Source organism: Geospiza fortis, unplaced genomic scaffold, assembly GCF_000277835.1.
Source record: "Geospiza fortis unplaced genomic scaffold, GeoFor_1.0 scaffold40, whole genome shotgun sequence".
Taxonomy (NCBI): domain Eukaryota; kingdom Metazoa; phylum Chordata; class Aves; order Passeriformes; family Thraupidae; genus Geospiza; species Geospiza fortis.
This window is the reverse complement of record NW_005054297.1, coordinates 18,229,681-18,247,478: the sequence shown is the minus strand read 5'-3', so window position 1 is coordinate 18,247,478 and position 17,798 is coordinate 18,229,681. Positions and strand designations below refer to the sequence as shown.

Genomic DNA, 17,798 nt, shown 5'->3' with positions numbered 1-17,798 from the left:
TGGACTATAAATGCTGTTCTTTTATCTGAGAGGAATCTCATGTAGTCCTCTCCTCTTGCTTGGGAGATTAACGTTAACACTTTTCTTTGGAACATAACCTGTTTTAATTGTTGGCTAAACTACTAGCTAATGCCCCAATTATAGTATGCATTGACTGCTATGCCCATTTTTTCTTAAGAGTGATAAAAGTTCAACAGTGAAATCCATGCAAGTGCTTTGTTATCAGTAAAATTTGAGTAAGTGAAGGTAGAAAACTAAAAAGTGTGAGTCTGTTGAAAATATGAGAGAAATAAGTGTTTTTCCTATGTAAAATGGGCAGAACCTCACTGTTCTTAGAGACTGTAGAAATTGAAACCATCAACCTTATATTCAAACCTTTTACTTAATGAGCTACACCCTTCTTTGGTTTACATGATGTTCTTTTCACCATGTCTTTCTGAAACAAATCCTTGCCTATTACTTTTGCATTCTTTTGGTTTTAATTTTGTTTCTGTAGTTGATGTGTGGAGTTCACTACAATTGCCCTTAGTGAGATGGAACAAAGGAAAACCAATGCAAGTCAACTTTCCAAACAAACCAAAATTGGGCCGTTAAGATTATGATCACCACAATAAACACAAAAGCTAATTTTAGAAAGGAATAAGACACTCAATTATCCCCAACCTGTAACTTCTCTAAGTTCCTATTCCTGGGGTTTTTTTAGACCTCTCTGACTTTTATAAATTTCAAATTAATAAAAAAACACCATTATTTTCAGTAGCGCTGGATTAGGCTGTAGGTCAGCGACAAACATCTCTATCCTTACTTTTTTGCTTAAAAGAAAAACAAACCACTGAAAAGCTTCTATGAACTCTAATTCTAAAAAAAAAGGCATAACTTCCCAGTGGATGAAAAGTAACCACCACTTACAACTAAGTATTTAATGTCTGCAATAATAAAGTTTCTCTCTACAGTATTAATGTTCCAATGTCTAACAAACTTCAGAAATTAAAGTTATTCTGTTCATGTGCAATTCAGTATAGCCAACAGGATATACATAGGAAAGATAATAGAACATTATAAACAAAGAGCTGTTATTAAATGAAATATTTACATTCACAAAAATATCTCTGAGGCTTTTTTTGTATCTTTTATATTCTGTAATTTTCTATTAATTCTGCATTAAAATCCTTAATATAATAATTGTGACAGCCAGGAATAATTAAAAAAAGAATAGATAATTGAAGTGAAAACTCAAAATTTAGCTGGGCAGTAAGCAGATGACTGCATATGTTACTCTGCCGCAGTCCAAATTAAAGGCAAAACACATTTACAGTATTTGCAGGTAGCTGAGACAGACTGCAAGGCAACAAGCTATTATGTTAGAGTTTCCTACCATGGCATTGCTTCGTGCATTGCTGATCTTGAATGCAGAGTGCATAAAGCACAGTATTTACCTATATATTGATTCTGTGTAGCAGGAGACATTAAAATGGTATTTTGATGGAAGACAGTTCTCAACTGTACCTTTCTAAGTGATAACTCCACATTTGTGTCTGCACTGAAATTATATTTGGCAACAGCTTCTCCAATCTCTCCAATCTGTGCAGGGGGAGGTGGCCTGGCAGGCTGTGCTTTTTCTGGGGGAGAAAGTTTCTAAGGAAAAAGAAAAACCAGATTTTCATCATTCTCATGTGGTTTGTGAACCTATTACCCAAATTAATTAAAAGAATTAAAACAAAGAACAAACCTCAACATAAGAAATTGGGAATATTCCAACTCTTCCATGGTGCTCACCCTCATACCAGTTTTGATCAATTTTCCTGAGGATATAGACAGTATCTCCTTTCTTAAAGGACAGCTCTCTGTAACAAATTTATTTATATCAGATGTTTATAGCTTTACATTTAACTCTTCTCCCTCCATGGTTCCTGAGATCTTTACAGTTTGGAACTTAAACAGAATGTAACAACCAAACATTTGAAGAAAAAGTGGCACAGCTGTGGTACATTTATCAGTTGATCATAACATATAAAATCAAATGACTTGCATTTATGAATCCCCATGAAGTATCTATAGGTTACAAAGGCTTGTCTTACATTGTGATTTCAAGGAAGCATTGCTAGTTACCACCAGAGAACTTACTATGATGTGTGCATGCAAGTATGATGATCTTCATGGCTTATCACTACCTTTCTGCAGCATAACAGCTTGGTGTGCTTCTGCTCTACACATTTTTTCTTTCATAACATCTATTCAGAAGCATGAAGGACACAGGATTATGTTCTCACCATTTCTCGATATCAGAGACTGTAAGTTGTTAAATGCTGGATACCAAAAAGGGACTTTTTAACATCATTAGAATATTTTCAGATCTGGCTCGGGAGATCTTTGCTGTATCATCCATTTGGTTTTTCAAGAGCTAATGTGCTGCTCTGGTAATTTCAGCTGTGAGTTTTATCCTGACACAGCTAATGTAATTCTAGTGTCAATGTTTGGTCATATCTAAAGATTGTTTAAATGTCTTGAATCATTGGAACAACAGCAGAAATGAATTGTAGACATTCTACTTTGTCTGTCTCATATCCTAAATTAGTGGTTCCCAATCTTTTGTTATGGACCACTGTTTTTTGTGTTGGTATGTGGTATGTTACATCCTGCAGAAAGCCTGTGTATGTTAAGACAGACAGGAAGAGGCTGAAGCATTACACAGACTTTTGATAAACACATTATCTATGACTGTAGTTTAAGCAATTTACCCTCCGTCACCTAAATGCAATTCACAACAAACAAAGAGCCTTCACAACCTGTGCTCTAGAAGGTGGAAGATGCACAGCTATTCATGTGTTCAAACAGATACAATGGAGAATATAATAATTTAAGATCATTTTATTACAAAGTAACTTCTCACACAATTTGCAAGTGCAGGGACTACTGTGACAGCAAGCAGGGTCCTCATGCCCATGGCATTCACTGTTGAAACTGGCTCGAACACCACTTAAGTGGTAGAAAGAGTTTGCTTGAATTATGAATTCTGGAATGAACAAAAGTCTAGTACTTACTTAGAAGTTTGAGCTTTAAAGTCATATACAGCTCTAGCTGGCAGTTTCTGAAAAACAGGTGAAGCGATTAATACATTCAGGTAGTATTACTATATGATAAATGTGTTTCAATTTTTAAAAGGTGACGAAGATCCAAAAAGAAAAGGATGAGCTTTACAGTGGTTCTTGAAGAAATAGGCAATAAAATATACGTCTTTTTTTAAAGGCAGTTCAGTGTTTGGGACTTAGTGTTCTAAAAACAGAAATAGCTAAATTTTAATGCAGACTACTTTGCCACTTGATGTTTAAGAGAAGTACCAAAGTAAATAAAAAAGTTAAATATGTCAATGTGACTTGTAGGCAACTAGATCTCTAGGTACAATATAAATACACATACTTAATGTTCTGTACTATTTTAGGTGCCTTTAATGTAAACTTGTTATCTGTAGGCTAATTTCAATTGCAATGATGCATGACATTTATATATATATTTGTATATACACATATCCTCTGACAACTGGAAATGGTTGGAATATTTTTAATTTCTATAATTACATTCATAGTTTTAAGAAAGCACAGGACTGGAGGTGATCTGAGTCATCTGTGCAGCTCTCTTGCTATCACAGGCAATCACATGATAACATTTCTTTCAAACATTTATCAAGTTCTGTCACCAAGTACATGTAAGCTCAATAGGACTGTCTGCATCTGACAAGCAGCCAGCCAGCACCAGATACTTCAGAGGAAGTGAAAACCAGAACCACATGAGGGCATTTGTTGAAGTGATTTAGTCTTGCTCTGCAAGTACTTGCACAGCTAAGAGCACCCCATTCTAACAAATGCCTCTCTAGGATGTCTAGAATGAGCTGATTATGCTATTCTGAGAGATACTATTTGTCATGATGTAAAGGTGCACATCTTTTTATGACAGGAATAAAAAGGGACACTTGTAAATTTTACATTTTACCTCTATTCCAGGCCAGGTGTTCTTGACTTGGTTCTCTTTCTTCTTGTCATTTTAAGACTTGCAAATCCAGTACACCTACAGAATTGTCTTCACTATAATAAAAAGTCCCTGAAGCTATTATAGGGATCCTGTCAACTTGAATTTTGCCATACTAATAAATTTTCCATTACAGATCTCCTTCAAATAAGATAGCCTAAATTTAAAAGCATTTTTCTGTTCCTTGCTCTTATTAAAAACAGTCTCTTAGACAAGAGGGGATATTCATATCAACATATGATTCATATCAATGGTAGCTAAGCCCTATTCAGTCTTTCCTGATTTTGGTACAGCCGATATTGTAACTATTAAAGCAAATAACAGAAAAAGTGGATATTAAAAGAACAGTGGAGCTGTTTTAATACAAAACACTTTGAAATGTACAAAACATGCTGGAAATAGAGATGCCTTTTCTCTTTAACATTTTTAAACCTTTTAAAATGATCTTAAATGGTCTTGTAATTTAAATATTTTATGTATTTTCAAATTGAAAGATGATTTTCCATGTCACAGGATTCTTTAAAAGAAACATACAATATGGCTCCTATGGAACTATGGAACTCCTACAGAACAATATGGCTATGGAACTTTTTTAGACTGTATTTTGTAATGAGAAATCTTTTTTTTTTTAAATCAGACTTTTAAACAAATTCCAGAAATATAAGCACATCAGTGGGGTATAGATGGTTCTGAATTCAGTTCTAACCATACCACCATTTATCAAGTATATAGCCCAGAGCAAAATCTTATATATTAGCAATTAAAATATAGTGATCTTGTTGTTTGGAGGGCATTTATAGTTCTAGACCTATAAGCATTCTTAAGACACAGAATAATATACTTTATTTTTCAATATGTACTTTTCAGTGATGCTTTGTGTTACTTTAAAGGTGGTATGCCAGCTTCCATTTCCTCCTCCAAAGCACTCCTACAAGCAATCAGTACCTAATTAAAATCACCAACTGCTACAGATGTTCGAGACTCCTCTTAGGACAACTGGTTTTGTCTAATCCACTAACAGCAGTGGTTTGCTTTCCAAACAAAAATAACAATGAAATATAGATGTTTTGTATCAGTTTTGAAACTACCAAGGTAGTTTATTTGTGTAATACTTTAGGTTTCCGAACAGCCTTTCCTCAGTCAAATCTGTTATTTTTCTCTATTCCAAACACACACTCCAATCAGTTTTGACAGAGCTGATCAATAACTAGTGAATTTGTGTCTATTTAATAATGAACAGAAGAACACAGCTTATCTTACAAAGCCTGATATTATTTTAACTTCTTGAAGTACCAATCTCCTTCATGAAAAAGGAAGATGCTGTTCCTTTGGTTTGCATCATTATATAGTCTTAAAACCAAGACAAATCTTGTCTCAAATATGTTTCCAATTTTCCACATGGATATTGCTGTGTTACTTATTCTTGTTTCACTACCTCTTTGTCTGTAGTTCCTCTTCTCTCCCTTGGAGTACATCGTCCCACATCAGTGAAAGCAGAAGAATAGCTTCCAGGAGACTCCTGGTCTACTGAAAACAGAAATTATGTGAAACTACGATAAACAAAACCATTCAAATCTGTGCTGCTACTTGCTTTCATTTAGCGGGATGAAAAGATATTGGAATCTCTAATTTTACATTTAGTAGAAAGAAAAGCATGTGGTATGATGGTTAAGAGCACCTTTAAAGGAAAAAAAAACCAACTAACTTTAAGCAAAGGCTAAGGCTGTCCTCTGATCCAAAGCAGAAGGAACTCTATGACTGAGGATCAAGAGAGTGTATTTATGCCTCACTGTGAAAAGGGATGCTCCCCTGCTGGGCCAAGTGGAAGACATGACAGCAGTACTCAGACTCCATCAGGTTGCTGGACATTGTTTTGGAATGCCAGCAATGTAAACACATAATTACATGCACAACACGTGATTCAAGCATGCTTCAATGAGAAAATGTGAAGAAACATTGTTTCCTCCTAAGTGATCTAAGATGCATTTCTACTTTACCAGGGGCACATGTTAGGCAGCACAAGGAAATTTAAAAGGATGTTACTTGATAAAACAACTCTGTTTTAAGAGATGGAATACAAATCATATTACCCACCAATCTATGTGGCAGACTTTTCTAAAGCAGTTTACCAATGTTTATTACAGGATGGTGAATATTTTCTCATATTTTGATAAGGATAAAATCAAAATCTTATACACTCTATAGCTCTGCAAGTTGCAAATGTGAAATGAAAATAGAACTATTTAATGAACTGCCTCTTAACTTCTGAGAAGTACTGTTTTATTCTCCTACTACCACAGTGGTACTTTTTACTGAAAACGTGATTTGTGTTTGTCTTCCTTTGACTTCATTCCCACAATCTGTCAAGCATTTCTAAAGAAATACAAGTGGAACAAAGAAGAGAACTGAGATCATCTCATCCATTCTAACTGGTTGTTGGCTAAGCCACAAAAACTTGTGGCCATTGATAAATAAACTGGAGGTAAAGAGATCATTTTATTAATTATGCCATTGGTTGTAAGCATGTCATTCCCAATAAGTATATCATAGCCCCAGCTCTGGACAGCTTCTTTGATTTGGCATGTGTTCCTGAAGGAGGATGTACACCTACTGCATAAACCTAAAGATATAATGAATGATTCCAAACACATCTATTTTTTTTTCTTATATTTCTAGCAGTAAGAGCAGGATATTGGAAAGGAGTGAAAATACAGAAGCTTTAGGACAAAAAAAAAAATCTTCTTTTCTCTACAGCTCCTTATGCAGTACTGGTGGTTTTCAGTCATCTGCTATGACCTTCAGGTCTCTGTGTGGCTATAAGAGATGCACACACATCCAACAAAACACGAAAACTTGATTAGAAGTAGAGTTCAGCCATGACTGGTGTTGATGGAAACTAATGGAATATTCTGCTTTACTCATTCTCCACACTACTTTAGGGATATTAATGTTGACAGAGTGTATTACTTTCCTCATGCCAGGCTCCTTCCTAGCTGCAAAAGCTAACAGAAATCCACATTTACTTTAAACTATGGATTTCCTTATTTTTCACAGACTGGAAAGTTCTCATTTAGCAACTACAATATGTGAAAAACACATTTTTCATCAACTTCAGTCTCATCATGTAGTACTGTCTGTCAGGGTTAATTATGATCAGGCCTCAATTATGACTAATTCAATTCTGAGCTGCCTTTTATAGCTGTTTTTTTTCCAAATTTTCTATTCTAAATATGCTTATTACATCTAGTTAAGAAAAGATGGTAATAGCTTCAATTCTGATTTCTCTTGAAATACATATTTATTATTGTGCTACTTGCAAAAGTTACACAAAAATATGTGAGAATAAGGATGTGTCTGATCAAATATTGCATAATTTCTATATTAAAGACATTCTCTCTTACATCCATTTGGGATTTCAAGAATATATGTTAACTATATTTTTCTTTTTTTGATTAAAATAAAAGAAAAAATTTAAAAAAAGAGGCAGAGCAACAAACAACTCAAAGCAGTAACTTTAAAAACAGATTGCTCATACTTACCCTGACAATTTCATTCATGTTTTGATTATTAAGAAATTCCCTTCTAAGAAGACAGGAAATTTCTCAAAATTTCACAGACATTTTGAAATTCTATGGAAAGAATTAGTTTTGCTGCCACAGAAATTGGAAATTGTTTGGACAGTGGAAATGGAAACTTCCTAAAATGACCTTAACATCTATTCACAAAAAGTAACACAAAGTAGTGGACTCATAAGAAAACAGAATTGACTTTCTATGATACTGGCAGAATTAACAGCATTTTTATTACTTACATTTAATAAAATTATATAGTAAAATACATTTTAGATTCGCATTCTTTTTTTCTTAGTGATAAAGAAAGGGTTATCTGCATTTTGGTTTTAGTTTGACCAGCATCTGATCATGCATGAGTTTACTGCTTAATAACATCCTCATAATTTATAGAACTAATTTAGTTTCAATTAGTTGAAATGCACTGCTACTTCAGTTGTCATGATTACATTGTCATATATTTTGTGAATAGACAGCAAATTTATCTATCCTCAACACCTATGTGAAAATGATGTCCTTCACTAACAATTTTGTGGGATGAAAGCTTCTTATAGACGACACAAAGTGGAATGAGAAAGGGTGGGAAACACAGGGAGTAAGGTTGGATAAGTCAATCACAAGGATAGAGGAAGAAAATTAATCCACCTTGGAAACACAGTGCACTATCATTGTTGTTAGTTGCATCCATGTCTGGAAAAGAGGCACTAAGAGGTAATCTTCCACAATCATTCTGGTACAGTGGACAATGGATAGCACCATCTTGAGGCAGTGGATGAAAAGGCTGGTGCGTGGGACTCTTTTTCAGAGCTTTAAGAGATGAATTCCTTTCTGGAATGTCTGGAAGCAGCTCAGTAATAAGTCTGTGTAATATACTGTTGTCAGGCAAGCTTCCCCGCCTTTTTTCAGCTTTGATTTGGTCACAAATGTCTTTAAGTGCAGAATCTAGTGCTTCAAACACAGATGACTTGCATTTTTTCTTTTCAGTTTGTTTTTTAGGAGCTGCACTTTTTTTCCTCCGGAAAGGCACTGGACTGACGAGGAATGCTATCTTAGACAGGCCGGATTCTGCTTCCTGTCTCCTTGGATCTTCAGTGGTTTCTTGCTTAGCCCTTTCATGTTTTAGCATGGTGGTGAAGCGGGTGTAGGATGCTGGGCATCGCCCTTTGCAGGAGCTGATGAGATGCCTGTGGTGGTGGTGATGGTGGTGATGGTGATGGCCTGATCCATAAAAGCTTTCAGATGAAGTGAAGGAAAAGTGATCAAAGTCACTTTCACTACAAAAGGATGAACCCTCTATCTGGATAAAGTCACTGAGATCAGAAACCACTCCATCTTGATCGCTGTCTGAAAAATCTATATGTGATCGTTGTGGCTCATCACTGGTCACTTCAATATGAATTGGCACCAGGGTTTTAGACTTGTAGCTCCGTTGTACCTGAGAGGGATGTCTGACTGGAGTTTCTTCTTCCAGCAGGGATTCAATAGAAAATCGCCTCTTTGGACACAAGCCATTTTTAGGAGGCTCTAATGTAACTGTTGACAACATGTCATCACCAAGGTTCGGCATTGATTTTGACTTCTGAATTAACTTTTCAAATTCAGATATTCTGGTTGGCACCATGTCTCTGGGCACCTCCTCAGTAGATGACTCTCTCCAACCTTGAAGAATACCTTTGTGCTGTTCTTTTTCATATTGCAGTATTCTGGACTTGACAGAACAAATCACCTCAGAATTCATCAAGTCCTTGCGATTGATGCGGTGCATCTTTTTGTACATCTTCAGGAAACCTGGAGCATCATGCGCAGATCTGTGACGAACTCTTGACCTGCCACTACCACGGCCCTCAGCGTATGGGGAGTTCCAGTTCATTGGGCAAATTTCTTTGGAGTCCTCCTCACATAACAGAGAGCCCATGCTTTCAGCCTTGGCCTGTGCATCGGGATAGCTATCATGATCATCTGTCAACAGGTCATCACAGCTACGAGATTTCCTCTTTGGAGAAGCAGCTTCCTCTGTGCTACTCCAGACTTCTGCATTTTGGCGAGTCATTTGCCAGCCATTCTTGTAGCTGGTTGCCCTTCTCGAATCATTTGGAACAGCTAAATGTTGTCTGTAAGTGCTACAGTAATCTAATTCATTTGAGGTGTTGTAGTTGTGCACTGAGTAACTTAAAAGGGATGGATATACTTTGCTAATATCCCCACCTTTATAATCCGTAGAGCAGCATGGTAAAAAAGAGACATTGCCAGAAATTAAAAGATTCAGAAAGTTGGAATTAGCATCAGCAAGTATTAGAAAGACTAGAAAAGAGGTAGCAATTAGTGCATCTATCAGCTTAGGTCAGTACATAGTTTGTTACAGGCTAGGACTGCAGAGCTAATAATTAAGTTATTTTCCAGCTGCAAAAATGCACTCATGATATTTTAAACAACAAAAAGAATTCTTTATTAATTATGGAGATGTTATCTCCTCTACAACCCCTGCCATCAAAGCAACATAAGAAACCAGGCATTAATTGGGGATTAATTGGGATTTTAAAGCAGGTCAACGGACAATAAAAGCTGCAAAGGATTTAAAGATGAAGCCACACAACAAATCTAGACCTCAGGGTAATACTGACTTTTCCAATGGAGCATTCTGAAAAAGTTGTTTATGATTTTTAACCTGTATAATGCCCAGAGTTCACAGCATCCACATATTCTAAGATAGTTAAAATAAAGATGAATCTTCGTATCAGATCAAATAGGAAATTTCTCCATATCATTCACAGGTAGCCTGCTCCTTCCCTGTGTGGCAGCACTGAAGGAAGCAATGTTTTGTACAGCTTATGCAGGGCAGAACAAGGCAGCTCAGAAAGTGTTTATACAAGTGTAAAGGAAGGTGTATCGGTTTACTGAGCCTAACCACAATGTAGAAGTAAAAATAACCCTTCAATTGACTTCCATAAAAAAGGCCTGATTTTTCAAGCTTTAAGACATATTTTTATGTGCATGGTAGATCTAGAAGACACCACAAGACAAATCTGGAATGGTGGTCTTTCATAATTGTACTGAACTTTCAAAAAAAGTCTCAAATGGCAACATTGAGCTGCTTGAAGCATCCTTCCTGATCTGAGTCTCCTTTCTAAAAAAAATGGAATCTAGATCTGAAACTGAAACACTTAAGTTCAAAATTCGTGGTGATCAAACAGTTTATAATGTACTCCTTCTTTAACAAATTGCTTAATTTCAAGAAAAATTAACATTCTACAGGGGTCATAATGCTGAGAGAGAAAGCTAACTGGCTGTGGAAGATATTCTTAATGGAAGGACTTTCAAACACAGGAAGTGTTGAAGTCATGCTTAGTGCTTGTTATTGGTGGTAGAGTCAAAGGCACATGCAGGCAAGTGGAATCTATTAACTTTTTACTGCCTGGCCTGGTAAGCCAAATGGATGAGTTAATCCACATTTAAAATTACTGCTACAACACTTCGATGTTTTAAATGTTTAAAATACATTTGCTTTTCAACCACCTCACTCTCAATGTACCTCACTACTTTTCTTTGACACTTTCTGTTGCAGTCTGGATATTATGTTCTTTTCACTGAGAATTTACTGTTACAGAAGTTTATTGATTAGTATAGCTACAAAATAGAGCAATTAAGAGATAATAAAAATAATAATTTGAAAAGATGGAGACATATTATATTCAGTATTATTCTATATATTACTTCCATTCTATGTTTTACTGGAAGCTTTTTTGTTTTCTAGAAAAACCCATTCAAATCTCCAAAAACCCAAATGAACAACTGATTCTGTGATCTCTTTCCTGAAGAGATATGGAAAACAGTAATAGGATGCTGAGTCGCTTGCCAAAAGTGAGCTAATTAGATTGCATCAGCTGTACTAAATACTTCCTAGGATTTAGAAAGTAAAAAATCAGACTATGGATGCTTTCTTGATTAAATTAGGTCTTGATAACTGACAGCTAAGACATCACCTATGGATTTAAAAGGTCTACTATCCTGGACACACATCTTTAATCTTACAGGTTATTTCTCTCAATTTGCTTTCTCAATATAATAAACTAGCTTTAAAATCACAATAATCTAGTAAGAGAGTAGTAGAGTTAATAAAAATAATAGGGTTTATATACTGTGGTAGAATTATTAGTCTTCTTTTAGTCAATTCTCTTTTGTTAGAACAAGCAGTTGAAACTGGAAACTCCTTGTTACAAATCCAGCTTTCCAGCTTAAAATTACACCTGTAAAAATGAAGAAGTCAGCCTTTCAGGAAAGGCCCAAAGCTGTTGCTTCACATCCCCTGGGGACACATACCAAATGACAGCAGGCAGCTGCTACCCACATACAGTACAACACATCAGCAGCAGTTTTCTGCCAACTAATGTGGCCTCCTCTTACCTTTAGCTCGTGATGGAGAAGAAGGAGATGAGCTAGTTAAAGGCTTCCTAAGGGTGGAACATGAGCCCTGTGTGTCTGTATGGCCCAGGTTAGGTCTGTTGGCGTTCTGGTCACTGTGTGCCCTCTGGTGACTCACAGCAGGCTCTGACTTCCTTCGCTTTCTGTAGTCACTCGCTGTACTTGCAGAACTACAGAAAAAAGCAGGATCAGTAGCAGTCCGACTCTGAGATCAGAATTCAGGAATGTAAGAAGTAAGGTCGTAATTATATTATTGGTTTACAGATGAAAAACACATAAAGGGAAGAAGTACTGGTCTCACATATCTTACAGCCTATTTCCCAGTGAAAATATTAATTTGTTCTTAACCTGATTGTTTTAAAGTTGTACACAACATTACTATGCCATTTTCTTTGAAATAAATGCATCAAGGTATGTTAGACTATTTTTTGGAACTAGAGTTTAGGTGCAAAGATATGAAAAAGATAGAGTCTGAGAACAGTCAAGGCATCATGCTTAGGAAAACAGCACTGAATACACTGCAGGCAGTAAGGGTAAAGAATAAATCACTGCTGCTGAGAGAGAAGCTCAGGGATGTTAGTGGAAAGACCCAGAACACAGTGTGGTTAATTTAAATGCAAACACTAAGTCCTTGTAAAACTAAAATAAAATCTACACATCAGTATCAAAAGCAACACTCCAAGCATCTAATTTGCCAGTAGCTCACAAGGTGAATGTTAAAATCTGACTCTTCACAAAATCTGCTGGTGTCAGGTCCCAAAGAAGACCTTCAGGCCGGATAATCTGTGTCTGTGAAGTATAGATAGTGCTTCTTACCTGGAGGGCCTGTCCAGGCCTCTGTCTGTTGAATAGTGATGATATAAGGAAGCCTGTGAAAACAAACACATGGATTGTTATGTTTGTATTTGAAGAAAGAGTGACAATTTTTGTTTATCATGTTTGATGACTCCTTGTTATTCTGTGGTAAATCCTATAACAGCAGCCCATGATAATTAACATCCTGAGCACTCCATCACAGACACTGCAACATTTCATGAGAATAAATTATGCAGCTTTCAAAAAGCATCGCTAGATTTCATTACTTATTCTACTTCAGTAATTTTTTTCCTTTAAAGCACTGTTACATAATGATCCCAAATAATGCTTTTTCAAAAGCAGACACAGAACAGGTGAAACAAATCTTTACTGTAAAAACAGAAAAATTTGAAGATTATTCTTTTATGTACATATGAGGTCTGCAAAGCTTCTCTTCATCCCTCAGTTACTCACCAAAATCCTACAATCAATAATAGCCAGAAGCTTTTGTCAGTGCCATGACGTTTGTGGTGAGCAACTGGCCTTATACACCTTCTAATCCTGGTAAGAGCAGTTCTCATCACAGAAAATTAGTCATGCTTATGGAGTTACAGATGCAGCTACTGGGAGATGGAACTTCCATAATTATATTGTTAACACAAATTCAACCTTAAATGACTACTGATTTTAAATCAACCATTTTAAGCCTTTAGTCAGAATTAAGTAATATTACAGTTCTGGTACCCAGGTATGAATCTAGAATGAACTGCTTGGTTCCTGGGCTATTTCTTCATGGGTACAAAGCAGTCAGGTTCAAGAATTGAACTTCTTTCAAGTTCCTGCCATGTCACTTCAGCTTTCCATAACCCAATGGACTAGAAATAGAACTATCATACAGGTTTCTAAGGTGCAGGAATTATTTTTTTGCCTTTATAGAGAGCCTTCTTGGCTTTTTCCCTGCATGGAAACATCTTTATCCCGAAGGACTACTGAAGTAATGGCACTCATGGGCTGTACAAGTCCTTTCTTTTGTTGGATTTTTTCCCTCCAGTGATTTGATTTGCAAGTTCATGAACAGAACTTCACCCAGATCTCTTAACTGACACTTAGGTAAAGAAGTCACCAGTAGTCTTACAATATTTGGGAACAGACTTTTTAGGACTGTGGGGTGGGGAGAGCCACACAAACATGCCACAATATGAAACAATATGTTATCTAAAACTTGAGCTATTTTCACATAGTTCTTATTTTCAAGTTTTTCTTTACACCCTCTGAAGGCTTAAAAGTACTTTGTGACGATTGTCCCATCACTCTCCAAATGCAATGATTTTAAGATATATATCAATACTATGAGGTCTGTCTGCAATAAAACCATAGAAGCCAGACACAGTGTTGTTCACATCTCCAGCCAGTATAATCACAGGAAGCAAAGGCCTCAGGTCTGTGTGCTTCCCTGCACTACCCATAAAACACACATTCAGCCTGTCCTGGAAAACACCCAAGTCTCATTTCAGAACTGGCGACGACCATCTTCCTTCTCTTGACCAGTCACTGCCATGGTCTGGAAGCAGTCAGGAAGGAAACTCAGGACCACAGGTGATCTCAGAACTGTTGCACAAGGTGGTGCAAACACTGCAGATAAATTGTCCTTGTGGATTCTTTTGTGCGGATGCCAGCCACTTCCACTTGCTACCACTGACTACCTGGGAGGTGACAGTGGCCAAATGGCCCTGAGGCAGTGCTTGCTTCCCATCACCTGTAGTGGCTCCATGCCTGTACAGACCATGATGTCACTCCCAAGGGTGGAGCAGATCCTCACTGTCTCCTATGGAAGGCTATGGGATCACACAATGGAAATCCCACCAGAGGAAACTTCCTTTTCACAGCATACACAGGCTATACACAGATGGCTAGAAGTGCCTATCATGCCACAACTGACTGCTGGGTTACTGGCTTTCACTTTACATCCTTTAAGATTCTTTTATCACCTTGAATGCAACTTGCCCTTTTATACTTTATTTGATGCTGTCTTTGAAGTTTTTTCTCTATGACAGATCCTGTACTTCGCCCATTCTACAACACTAATTTCTACTACAGGCATATATTATTTTATAGATTGTGTGGAGTTTATACCTTCTCTCCACAGGAAGAGCTTCATTGATGTGACATATAGAGGAAAGGTGAAAACAAACACTGTGAGTGGTTGTTTTTTATTGCTTGTTTTATTGTTTGCAGCTGTCCTGTCAGCTCTTGGGTGTTTACTGACCTACTTTTGGTTGGCCCAACTGAACACATCTCTCCCATCTCCAAAAATAATTAGCCATCTTCCACAATATTCAACACTGCTCTATAAGAATAAAGGCAACTTGAAAAAAACATAAATACTGAAGATGACAATTCCAAACTACCAAATAAAATCTTTTTTGAATACTTTTATTTGGTTTTACTAAAAAAATGATATATATTTTTAGAATTAACCCAATATTTCAGCTGTTTTCATGCATCAAGGCTTTAATGCTGATTAAAAATGGAGCTAGGGAAAGTAGGCAAAAGTAAAAGGAAAATAACAAATAGGCTTGCATGATGGTTATAATACTTTATCAAGTTATTTCGAATAGTCTTCTCCTCTGGAGAAGTATTAAGTTGCTGTCATTTTTGAACATGATTTATCATATTTAAAGATGACTAAAATTTCAAAATTAAAGATAGGACTTTGTAAATTAATCCAAGAGAAAACCAGTGTCACTTAATAGCCATTTTACTCAGACCTGCATGGGAATATTTCAAAGTCATGTTAGGGCTTTTGAATTGTCTTTCTTGATATACTGAAAACCAACAGGAATTAGAAAAGGCCTAGAAGCTTTTTCTTTCAGAGAACTGGGCCCAAATTTCAAAACTATGAGCTTTTTCTAGATCTATAGAGAGCTTAAAATCACACCAGAGTAAATAGCAAACAATTAACAATTTAGACCACAATTTGAGTTTAACTTTTGGAGAAACTACAGAAGATGAGAGTGAATCACAAATATGGATGAAGTAAAGCCACCACATGAAGCAAAGTTGCCAGTAGAGGATTCACTGACTTTTGCCCTAACGCTGTAAAAATGGGGAGGGAGTGGAGAAGGAATGAAAGCCTGAATCTCTCCCACTCAGAGTAGGGCAATGTCAACCCACTACCTGATCTTGATTAATTTTATTTGGAGTACTGACAGCAACTGTCAATCCTGAGTTATAAATTACAGAAGTACTATTAATTGCTGTTTTACCTGATGAGCAACCTTATTCATAAATACTTAATTGGAGAAATAACAGCTTAGCCACAAAAGCTTTCACTTGACACACAGAATTTGCATTCAGATATTTTAATAAAAAAATATACTGTGCTGATGGATTAATTGAGCAATGCACTTGCCCAACTCTGAAAAGTGGGAATTTGTCAAATAGTTAGAGACGTATGGAGTGTTGTGTAATTCTGGGTGTTAATCTCTGAGAAGTTTTGGGTATAAGGACTCACAGTTCCTAGGATAAAAGATCAACATCCAAATGCACTAGTGATCTGGAAAGATATGAAGACAAAGATACAATGATTGTGAATTAGAAGTGTCTCATAGCTATCAGAAGGAAACCACTAAATTTTAACAAACCTAAGACATAAATGGTGAACATTCCAACCCTTCTTCCCAAGAGAATCATCTGAAAAAGAACCATTCATTTACCTCATTGGAAACACCAGAAGAACTGTCTTGAACATAGTCCAAAAGCTTTTTAGGTGGCTGCATCATAAAAGCAGAAGTGTAGAGATGAAATGAAGGAGGATCAATGGCAGCAAGGAATGCAACATGTGGAAAAGGTGACACAGTTAGAAATTAAGTGTTGACAGCGTCAGATACAAAGAGTGACACACACGGGTAGAATGGAAGGATACATGTGTTATTTTTAAAATATCTTAATAAAATGTTAGTAACTTTAGGTGGTAAAATTTACAACTGGAATGGTTGAATAAATACCAGCAAGTTTTAACACTGAAAGAGAAAGGTCTAAAGCATCACAGTTATGCTCTATTGGAGGAATTTAAATATATTTTATCTTAAAAGTTATTGTTATCAGTAAAATATTGTTGAGATATGGTTCATCAGAAGAATTTATCTGTACTGTTTCTGCCCACCTAGAGGGAGAAATGATAATACCATTTGAATGGTAGGATAATGGAGATAAAAAGTAATCCATGACAATGTGATAACATTATAGACCACTGCACAAGAAATTAAACCCAGATATATCTACCTTTATTATTTTTTAAATTTTTCACGGGATATTCAATGGGTAATTTTTAAAATGCTATGATTAAAACATTAAGGTTTTAAAAGAGTGTATATTATTTGCTTTCTCTTCTGCTCTCCCTGAAGCAGCAGGGAGTTTTGATTTTGGCTTACGGCTAGCTACAGAAAGGGACTAAGGTGCCTGGTTCCAGGGTGTCCTCCAAGGCCCTGTGTCTGTGTTCAGGCTCCTCATGTAGCTGGCACGTCACTAATTAAAATTCTGATAGGCCTCCAGAGAACTACTGGCTGACAGGGAATGAAAAGAATGGGGATATTTTAAATCCTGATACTCTCAAGCTCATGTCTTTAGATTTCCTGTCTGTGGCCTGTGGCTTCTGCTTTTTAAACTCAAAAAATCTCGGGGACGATCTTGGGGAGCTATGAGAACGCTTAAAAAGACCGAGGGAGTGCTTAGATTTACTTGCCTCCTTTTTCTAAGAGGATTTTAACATTTAATTTTCTGCCTGTCTGGATATTGGAAGTATCCTCTTAGACACTCTTCTGGGATGAAGATATTTGCTATCCTTTTTCCTAAAGATGTTAGAGTGTACAGGAAAGAATTTGAGCTTTGTGGAGCCAGAGAGGGAGTGTGCAAAAGCAAGAGCAGGTGCATCTCCAATCTAGTTGTTAAGGCACTGTGCAGGGAGGAAGTGAAATCTAGTTCTCAGTCTTG

At 36.5% G+C, this 17,798-nt stretch overlaps 1 protein-coding gene across 13 annotated transcripts in view; it reads right to left on the bottom strand.

Moving 5' to 3' along the window:
• SORBS2 (sorbin and SH3 domain containing 2) overlaps window positions 1–17,798 on the bottom strand; it is a 144,021-nt gene that overhangs the window by 17,139 nt on the left and 109,084 nt on the right. For 6 of the 13 annotated variants that reach the window (XM_031058976.1, XM_031059091.1, XM_031059130.1 and 3 more), the window contains 6 exons: window positions 12,828–12,880; window positions 11,994–12,181; window positions 5,459–5,547; window positions 3,042–3,088; window positions 1,730–1,844; window positions 1,507–1,635 (listed from right to left, as the gene is read on the bottom strand). In XM_031058976.1, the coding sequence (XP_030914836.1) occupies window positions 1,507–1,635; window positions 1,730–1,844; window positions 3,042–3,088; window positions 5,459–5,547; window positions 11,994–12,181; window positions 12,828–12,880 (621 nt within the window). Of the gene's footprint in view, window positions 1–1,506; window positions 1,636–1,729; window positions 1,845–3,041; window positions 3,089–5,458; window positions 5,551–8,237; window positions 9,798–11,993; window positions 12,182–12,827; window positions 12,881–16,522; window positions 16,580–17,798 lie in introns of all 13 variants that reach the window. The other 7 variants (XM_031058756.1, XM_031058792.1, XM_031058940.1 and 4 more) reach the window with 3 other exon arrangements.